This window comes from Lolium rigidum, chromosome 6 (assembly GCF_022539505.1).
Source record: "Lolium rigidum isolate FL_2022 chromosome 6, APGP_CSIRO_Lrig_0.1, whole genome shotgun sequence".
NCBI classification, from domain to species: domain Eukaryota; kingdom Viridiplantae; phylum Streptophyta; class Magnoliopsida; order Poales; family Poaceae; genus Lolium; species Lolium rigidum.
Window position 1 is genome coordinate 208,748,648 of NC_061513.1, and position 9,649 is coordinate 208,758,296.

The 9,649-nt window shown below is 45.4% G+C and overlaps 1 protein-coding gene across 1 annotated transcript; it reads right to left on the reverse strand.

Annotated features, from left to right (window-relative positions):
- Positions 1–3,437: 3,437 nt before the first annotated feature.
- Positions 3,438–4,259, reverse strand: LOC124663710 (agamous-like MADS-box protein AGL80). Its single transcript, XM_047201384.1, has one exon. The coding sequence runs from the start codon at positions 4,257–4,259 to the stop codon at positions 3,438–3,440; it is 822 nt and encodes a 273-aa protein (XP_047057340.1).
- Positions 4,260–9,649: the final 5,390 nt, after the last annotated feature.

Genomic DNA, 9,649 nt, shown 5'->3' on the forward strand with positions numbered 1-9,649 from the left:
TGGTCTTTGACGAAGTGGCTAGGCGACGGTAATGCATATTCCAATCGTACCCCTCATCTCCCCCTGGACCTGCTTGTCACCGACTCCCATGCTCCCCGGCCGGTGCATGGCCTCCCGATACACCGCTCCGCTGCGGACAAAGCCGGCCGCTCATAATTCCTCTTTCTCGCTATCACGTGCTCCCGTCCAACGGTCGGTCTGTGTCCCAGCCAAGGTGCAAGACAATACCCAATTGCTTGTTCAATTTCACTCACAAAAAAGCTTCAATTCATCAAATTTTAAAGACTAGGAGGTACTATTAGCATTACTTCTCTGTATGCTTGTTCAGTTTCACTCAAGATTTACACAACTCAATCTGATTTAGGTTACGTCACCGAACTGTTACTATTTTGTTTGTCTGGTGGCCACACTCTATCAATTTGCAGATAAGGTCTTCATGGATTGGTTTGTACTGAAACGGAAATCTCCATCAACACCAAGCCCTTTAGCTCCAGCGTATATGTATTGGGAAGATGAGATTTAGTTTGACCCTGTCAAAATAAAAAAAACATCAAGTAGTATTGGGCTAATCAAAAGGATGTGGTAAGAAGAAAATACTTGTAGAATGGGACTTTGCCAACCTCGACTTATGATATTCCATTGATACTGGTTGGGGACATAATGGAAGGTTTAATCCGGCATGGTTTGATGAGTATGTGAGCTAGATCAAGTGTAGTGAGTCCAAGGATAAATCATATTTCTTTTTTTGCTTCTTGTTTAGGGGCCGCAATAAGGAAGGGGTTGGTTATGACACATCTGTTATTGAAGGTTGGAATAGTTGAAGCAAAAAATAATTAGACTGAAGAACATGTTGGATGTATTGATCGATATTGTTCACTATCAGGTAATGAAAGATTGTGATGCTTTATTAAAACAAGACCAACACATTGATGTAGATATTCAGAGATCAAGTGATAATGCCAAGAGGCTAATTATACTCATGTAAATGGCTAAGTTGGTGTTGCAAGATTGTGCATAAACAAGGCTTGGCGTTGTGTGGTCATAACGAGTCGAAGAATTGTTTAAACAAGGGTAACTTCTTAGAAACCCATCATATGTTAGCAGAGCATAATCTAGAATTATGCAAGGCTGTGAATTTCGATAGTGCAAGAAAATGTATCATGTTGTTTCCTGAAGTCTAGAAAGATATTGCTAGTTGTTTTGCAAAGGAATTGAAGGCAATTCTTCAATAAATTGTACATGGTGTGTTTTTCTTGCTTGTTGATGAGTCTAGAGACATCTCATGTATATAACAAATGAAAATGGTGTTGCGCTATGTTGATAGTTTGGAATAGTGAAGGAGAGCTTTGTTGGTCTTATTCATGTCAAAGAGACAACTTCTCTGTTTGCCGAATATAAGTCGAGATTCAAGCAAGTTAGAGGCCATGGTTATGATGGTACAAGTAACTTGCGAGTTGAATTCAATGGCTTCAAATCATTGATCTTGAGAGAAATTAGCACAACTTACTATGTCCATTGTTTTTCTCACCAGCGTCAGCTAGTTGTGTTGTGGTGGTAGTAATTTCTATAGAATGGTTTCTACCTTGCTGGATGTGGTGGGTGGATTAGCTAAGCGAATGGACATGATTCGAGACATTAATCTCAAAAAGTGAGTAAGGCCTTAGGTTGTGAGCAACTTGTAACCGGGCAGGGATTAAACCAAGAGAAATGCCTTAAAAGACGGGGGGGGGGGCACTCGTTGGAGCTCTCATTATCAAACAATGAAAAGCTTGCTCAACTTGTTCCCAACAATTATCGAAGTGTTAAAATTTGTGGAAGAAGAGGACACATAGAGATCAAGCATTGAGTCTTTTAATGTACTTTTACTCAGTTGATTTTGTGTTATATTTGCAGCTCATGTTGACTATTTTGATAGTAACACATATCTTTTCACGAACACTTCAGCGTAAAGATCAAGACATAGTGAATGCTATGAAGTGTGTGAAATCAACAATAAGTTACTTAGTTGAGCTTAGAAAACATGGGTGGGAACCTCTACTTGGTGAAGTGTTTGCATTTTGTGATAAACATGATCTTGAAAAGTTGGAAATGTAAGAAGCCTATGTTAATCCAAAGAACAAAAGCCAAAGCACTGGACTTACCAACAAGCACCATTTTCAAGTTGATTCTTTCAATGACGTTCTTGATTGGCTAGTTCAAGAACTTGATGGTCGCTTCAATAAGATAACCTCTAACTTGTTTTTTTGTTCTACATCTTTGTGTCCAAGAGACCCCTTCCATGATTTTAATTCAGATAATTTGATTAGTTTTGCTAAACTTTATCCCGAAGACTTTGATTCTCGAGAATTGAGGGACCTTAGTCATAATCTTTGTCTCTACAGATGTGAAAATAGATGAGATATTCCCCAATATACAAACAATTGTTGAGTCTTCTAGGATATTGGTAGAAATGAAAAATATTCATGCTATCCTTTTGTCTACCGACTATTGAGACTAGTACTAGTATTGCGTGTTGCCACTGCCGCAGTTGAGACATGTGTTTTGGCAACGAAGATAATGAAAACATATTGGCGCAATCTCCTTGATGATGGAAGTTTGAGTGGTAATGTTATTTGCTATGTGAAGAAATAAGAAATAAATAATGTCGCTAATAATCCGGTGGTTGATCGCTTCATGAAAGTAAGAGGCCGTAAATTCTAAATGCTGGTAACATGTCCACTTAACCACATTAATCTATTCATTGTACTATTTTGAGTTCTTAGAAGTTCATCTACATTCATTTTGTTTTACATGTTATTGGTAGACATGGACAAACCGTGTTTTTTGTGAAGGCGTCCGGGAAACCATATTTTATCAGTCAATGCCAAATTTTGTTTTCCAGTTTACCGTAGTCAACCAAAATTGTCAAATATCAAAGAATTCTCCATGTTTTTATTAGTACTTTGCTAGCCACTTTTCTATTATTGTCCTATTATGTTGACTCGGTTTTGTATGGGAAAGTATGTGTGCTCAAATCGGCTGCATATATACTTCTTAATTTAGTGTACTGTTTGGCTAGAAAATTTGTACATTTTTTTGTGCGTGGTAATCTTGTGCACCCTGGACCAGTTTGTTGTAGCTCCGCTGCGGCAGACACCAATATTTCTCTTACTATAGTACATGGACGAGATCATTCAACAAGGGAAGAGATTGATCAAAACAGAGCCAAGCTATTCTCAGGCATGCATGCAAGGATTAAATTAAAACTGTACAACTGAACCGGACAACAACAGGAGGGCGTACGACACGACACGACAGAAGCAAACTAAGATGGCACGACCAGACCCTTGAACATGAAGTAAACTGACGAAACATAGAAGATCGAGATGATCGATAATCAATCGGGACGTAGACGCTGGCCTGGCCTTGCATGCATGCAGATGCAGTGCGGACATCGATCATCCTCTCCCTGCTGACATGGGAGTCAGGAAAGAACTCATCGGAGACGGGACAGGACTGGCAGCCCACTGCCAAGCGAACCCCGCACCCAGATCGAAGGGCTGCATCACGTCATCGCCAGCGCTGGTGCCGCTGCCGGCACCGTCATGGCTACCGTTTAAGCCACTGTAGACGACGGTGCTGAGGTCACCTCCCGATCCAGAACTCACCATTTCGAGCCATCTCTCCTGCACCGGCGGCGCGTGAACCTGGTACATCGCCGGGGCCCCCATGTCTGCGCCACCGGAGAGGTAGGCATCCGGCGACGGCTGCGCCTGGCGGGAAGGCTGGTAGAGGGACCGGAGGCTTCGGATCTTCGTGATGCGGTCGCCGATGCTCTTGAGGAGCACCTCCACCTTCCAGCCCACGCTGGTGAGCTCCTCGATCGAGAGCCCCTCGAGGCCTGGGAGGTTTCCCACCATGGCCTTGTGCAGGAGGTACCTGATCTCGCGGTCCCGGCAGTCGCGCCCGGACTTGTGCACCTGCTCGCGGAGCTTGTCGATGCGCTGCCGGAGGAACCCCTCCTGGTTCATCATCTTCTTGCACTGATCCAGCTCCGGCATGTTCTTGAACTGGGTCAAGATGGCCAGTCCCTCGTCGGGAGACGGAAACACCTCCGGCGCACTCTCGCCCTCGCCGTACACCACCACGCAGGCCTTGACGTCGCAGAGGATCGACAGCTCGCTCGCTTTCTTCATCAATCCCCGGCGGCGCTTCTTGAAAGTGCCGCGCCGGGTGGAGTCGTTGGGGATGTACTGGAGGGTCACCTTCTTGCGAGCCATTGCCCTCAAGCAACAAAGCAGGCAACAGAGGGGTAAAACCACCTGCAAAGGAAAGGTGTTGCTTTTGGTGAGTTGAAAGCAAAGGGGGGAGGGGTGGATTTATAGTGGAACATCGAATTGGATGAGCAGGCGGCAGCATGCCGAGAATCATGATATGGTAAGAGATTACTGTTACAGATATGGAGGGGATTGCATGATTTACTGCTTATTAACGTGATCGAATAGCTAGCACATCTTCAACCCCGATCTTAATTCTGTCCATCTGTTCATTGAGGTGCGTCCATTTATAACTCTTAGAGCAGGTCTAACAGACCCCGTAAAAGGGGCAAACCCGTATAATAACCGCCGGTTTGAGGGTTTCGGCTCTACCCGGTCGTCTAGCACGCCCCGTAAAAACGCCCCCCGAATCGTTTTTTGCTGTTTTCGAGTACGGGGCGGGTCCTCGCCCCTACTTGTGCGGGGTGGGAGCGGGGATAGTGGGCGAAACCACTATCGTCCACTCCACCGCGCGGGAAGCATTTCGCTGAAGCCAACCGCCGCCGCCGCCGCCCGATCTCCTCCCCCGCGCCATTCCCGGCCGGATCCGGCCGCCATGGACCGTCCGCAAGAGCCGCCTACCGCCGGCGGTACACCTCCTTCGGGCGCGGTGGTTGATGTCCCCGTCGGAGGTCCGCCGGCCGCCGGCGTCGTGTCCGCCATGATCGCCTCCACCATCCCGTCGAAGAGGAAGAGGATCCCGAGCAATTCTTCGAACCACCGGCGGCGGCCGCCGATTCACCGGGCGGCGCCGCCGGCTGCCAAGAAGACGGGCCGGTTGAAGTCCAAGGCCGCCGGGCCGAGGGGCGTGGCGCCGGCCAAGGTGCGGACCAAGGCAATCAGCCGCATCGGCCTCGCGCCTCCGCCGGCCTCCAAGGCCACGACCCCTCCTCCGTCCGTTCCGGCCGCTGCGCTGCCCGCGCCGCCCGCGCCGCCGCCAACCACCATCGACGTAGACAAGGTGTTCGATGTTGAGTCCACAACATCGTACTTGGACATGCTCAACGATTCCGCGGTGAATTTGGACGCCGGTATCGGTGCATTCGATGGGGAGTGCAATGTTGAAGACTTTGATGATGAGAAGGAGGATGAGGGTGACGAGGACGAGGTGGTTGAGGTTGATCCGGCTGCCCCCGGTTCTTCGTCGACGCCGAGCCACGCACGGCGAACTACAGCGAGATCGAGGACGTCATCTTGGTCCGTGCTTGGAGCAAGGTGGGGATGGATGCGTGCACCGGAGTGGACCAAGGCGGCAAGCGCTATTGGCAGCGCATTGAGGACCAATACCACCAGCTGAAGCCTCGCACGAAGAGCATGGCGGACAGATCCTACCGCTCCCTTGAAGGCCGATGGAACATCATCAAGCCGGCTTGTTCTCGTTGGAGTGCTGCCATGGATCAAGTGGCCGACAACCCTCCTAGTGGATGCGTGCCGGAGGACTACGTAAGTTTTTCTTGTGTTGATGATGTGTTCATGATGTGGAAACATCTCCTCATACTATTGTTGTGCAGCCCAAGTATGCTCAACAACGGTACAAGGACATGGCCGGCTCAAAGAACAAGGAATTTCAATTTGAACATTGCTTTTCCATCCTTCAACATCTTCCTAAATGGAAGTTGCGGGACAACGAGCCAAAGTGCAAGAAGGAGGCACTTATCACCATGGATGATGAAGCGGAGGACATGAGGGGGAGAAACACCGGCAAGCCCGAGGGCAACAAGAAGGCCAAGGAGAGGGTCAAGGTAGAACTTGAAGCAGCTAGCTTCCGGGAGAAGTTGGATCAACTCATGAAGTCCAAGGAGGCATTGACGATGAAGACGTTGGAGACCAAGCTCATCATCACCGACAAGAAGAGTGTGGTGAAGCTTGCCAAGGTGCAATCAAGGAAGGAGCTTGACATGAAGATGATCGCAGCCAAAGAAGCCAAGGCCATGAAGGAGCTCTTGGCCGAGGAGAGGGAAATCATGATGATGCGCACCGACGGCATGGACGAGGATCAGCTGGCGTGGTGGAAGGAGACCAAGGCGGACATCATTGCGAGGAAGAAGGCTGCGCGTCAAGCTCGTGATCAAGCCGGTGGTGATGAATCCGTTGATGGTTGATCACATTTGGGAATTCCGTGGCTTGAACATTGCGTATGATCGTGTTGTGATGTTAAAACTATGAATTATGCATCACATATTTTGGATGTGCTATGTTTGATGTGAAATTGTTGTGCAAATTTCTGTCTAAAACCCTGTTTTGAGGGGCCAAAAACTCGGACGAGCTAGCAGAGCCCGTATCCCCACCCCGTGATACGGGCTCTGCTAGCTCGCCCGAGTTTTTGGCCGGCGAAAACCGGATACAGGGCCCTTTACTCGTGTTATACGGGGCGAAAAAATACGGGGCCTGTTAGACATGCTCTTAGCTTTACCTTCATAAGATAAGCCAGGTGCTAGCTAGCTTGATGAATACACGAGCAATCACACCAGAGATTTCCTACGGCACAAAGATTATTCTCACTATTGTTCGACAGAGGGGAAAAAATGACTTCCCTAGATGCAAGATCATGCGATATATCTTATTTCATACAGAAATGTCACAACTGATTTTTGTATCAATTATCTGAATTATAGTCAGTACAAAAGTTCAGTTTGTTCATCAATCTCTAGTATATATCAAGAGGCAGATAACTTCGTGTTCTCATGATAACCTGAATAAGCCATGGAAGGATTCTCTCAAGAGGTATGTCTTTATTACCAGGATATCCTTGTTTTAATAATATATTTCCTAATTAATTGCGAAGTAAATTTTATCAAAAGTTATGTGCTTATTCAAATGTGTACATCGTCCCATTGACCATCCATGAGAGGGGTGTTTGTTCCGTGCACGGGACCTCCCGTGCACGAAATCACTCGGTTTCGTTTATAGCTCTTAGCTTTACCATCATAAGATAACACGAGGTGCTAGCTAGCTACCTTGATGAATGCGCGAACAATCACACCAGAGATATTCTCCAACACAAAGATTTTCTCATTGTCGATCGAGGGAGAAAAAAATGACTTCCCTATGCACATTTGCAACTATATATAAGTACTTCAAGAAGACACATGCATCTAATTAAGCTAGAGTGATGCAACATGACCCTACATATCTTTTTTCTTCTTACATACAAAAATGTCAGAAGTACTTTTTTTATCCATTATAAGAAATTATAGTTAGTATAAAAGTTCAGTTATTTCATCAATATACTTAAATATATATTTTAGCCTTCTAAGGATGAAACCACAGGCAGATAACTTTGATGTGTTCTCGTAATACTTCATAAGCCATGGAAGGATTCTCTCATTAAGTCTGTCTTTATTACCAGGATATTCTTGTTTTAGTAATATATTTCCAAATTAATTCAGAAGTTAATTTGATATATATAAAGTTATATACTTATTCAAACATGTACGTCGGGCCATCGACCATCCATTCATTTGTAAGCATGTTAAAAATATACCAATCAAGAACCTTATGGCATAGTGGAGGCGGAAACCGAAGTTACTAGTACAAGAAAAACTTACACCACTAAACCGATTGATCATGCACCTTGAGTGACTCAGGTTCTGCCAATTTTTCAGATATGCTAAGTATCCGTCGGTCCATATATCTGCCAGGGTCTACTAGAACTGCTCCATGAGCTTGTGGATGGGTAACTGTATTCAGTCAAACAAAATATATAAACCTATACAAATTGTAGAAACTGTGCGGACTTGTATACTCTAAGAGCATCTCCAGTCGCGTCCCCCAAATGATGTCCGGACAAAGCGCCGGATTAGTCGTTTGGGGGACGTCCGGACAAAATTTTCGTTTGGAGAAGGTCTCTTTTCTAGCCACGTCCCCCAAACGCGACCTCCAAACAAAAAGTAAGTGTAAAAGTCGTGTCCGGCGTCCCCGGTAGAGACTCTATACACAGGGGATGGGCTAGGGACGCCGGACAATATTTGGAGCACGTCCGGACCGAAGCGGCTTTTGGGGCATGCGACTGGGACGTTTTTTTGGCCGGCGTCCCCCAAATCTCTTTGGGGGACGCTTTGAGGGACGCGACTGGAGATGCTCTAAGTTGGTAATTAGCTTTCGTCCAAATAGATCTACACCGGACTTTCAATTGTGTGTATCACATGGCGAATTTTTTTATCCATAGGCTCGACCTACCTAGCTAGTGTAACCTTGCAATATAATTGTATATATACATGTGCATCTGAAAATTACACATTTGTGCATAATCATGGTGAATTGTGTAGCTAGGAGTCTGTCTATTGTGCAGATCACAACTGAAATAGGAACAAATTTCAGTCAACTTTTGTTTGGCCGTAGATCATGTGTGGCTGTTGCTTGTCTCCGTTGTTTTTCTTGTTTCTGAAAATTTGACTAACACAAGGGCCAGTTTTTGTTTATCGAGCGGCATGGTTTTTTTTTTTTTTTTGAGATGAGAGCGGCATGGTTGGTGAGCAACCAAAAGAAACAAACAAACAACAAACAAAGGTCAGTTTCTGTCAACTGTTTTTGGATACTCACGATGACTGAAACACATTTAATTTTCAATGTGCTTGTTTCCATGGGCCAGCCCATTTCCCGTTTCCTCTTTTATGATCCAATCGACTAAATATTTTCAGAAACAAATAAATTCCCTAAAAACGAAAAGAAACTTATAGAGACAATTTTCATAGATGCATAGACAATCAGAGGATATTTTCGAGTAAAAATAATCATATTGAGTACACACGTATTCCCCACAAGGCCTAAGGCATTCAGAAAGAAAAAAAAAAACACTACGAATGTTTTTGAAGAAATTTCAGTCTCAGATTCATGGTAAACTTTAATCGGAATCATGTCAATCAATCTGGCATTTCGTTCATGAACCGTACTAGGGCTGATTACAAAAGGAGGATTCTACACAATCACAAGTTCCGAGAACCTGCCAAGAGCGAGCAAAATTTGAGAGAACATCTAAATATGTGTGTCTGTATTTCAACCCATGGCTCCATTGCATACCATTAAACTTTGTTTTACATCGTCACACTTATATTTGTCACACTTATGACATGTGGTACATCAATACTTACATCTACAGACATGTGGTACATCAATCACAAGCTCTTGTGAAGTCCGTCATTGCCTCCCAAGCGATATATCACCTCAGCCCTCTTGTCATCCCGCCAACCGTCATTGAAAGTATGAAGAAGATTGAGAGAGCTTTTCTTTGGACGGCTACAGACAAAGTTTCGGGTGGCCAATGTAGGGTGAATTGGGAAACGGTGTGCAGCCCAAAAGAGCTAGGAGGTCTTGGCGTGCTAAACATTGGAAAATTCGCTAGAGCTCTTAGATTG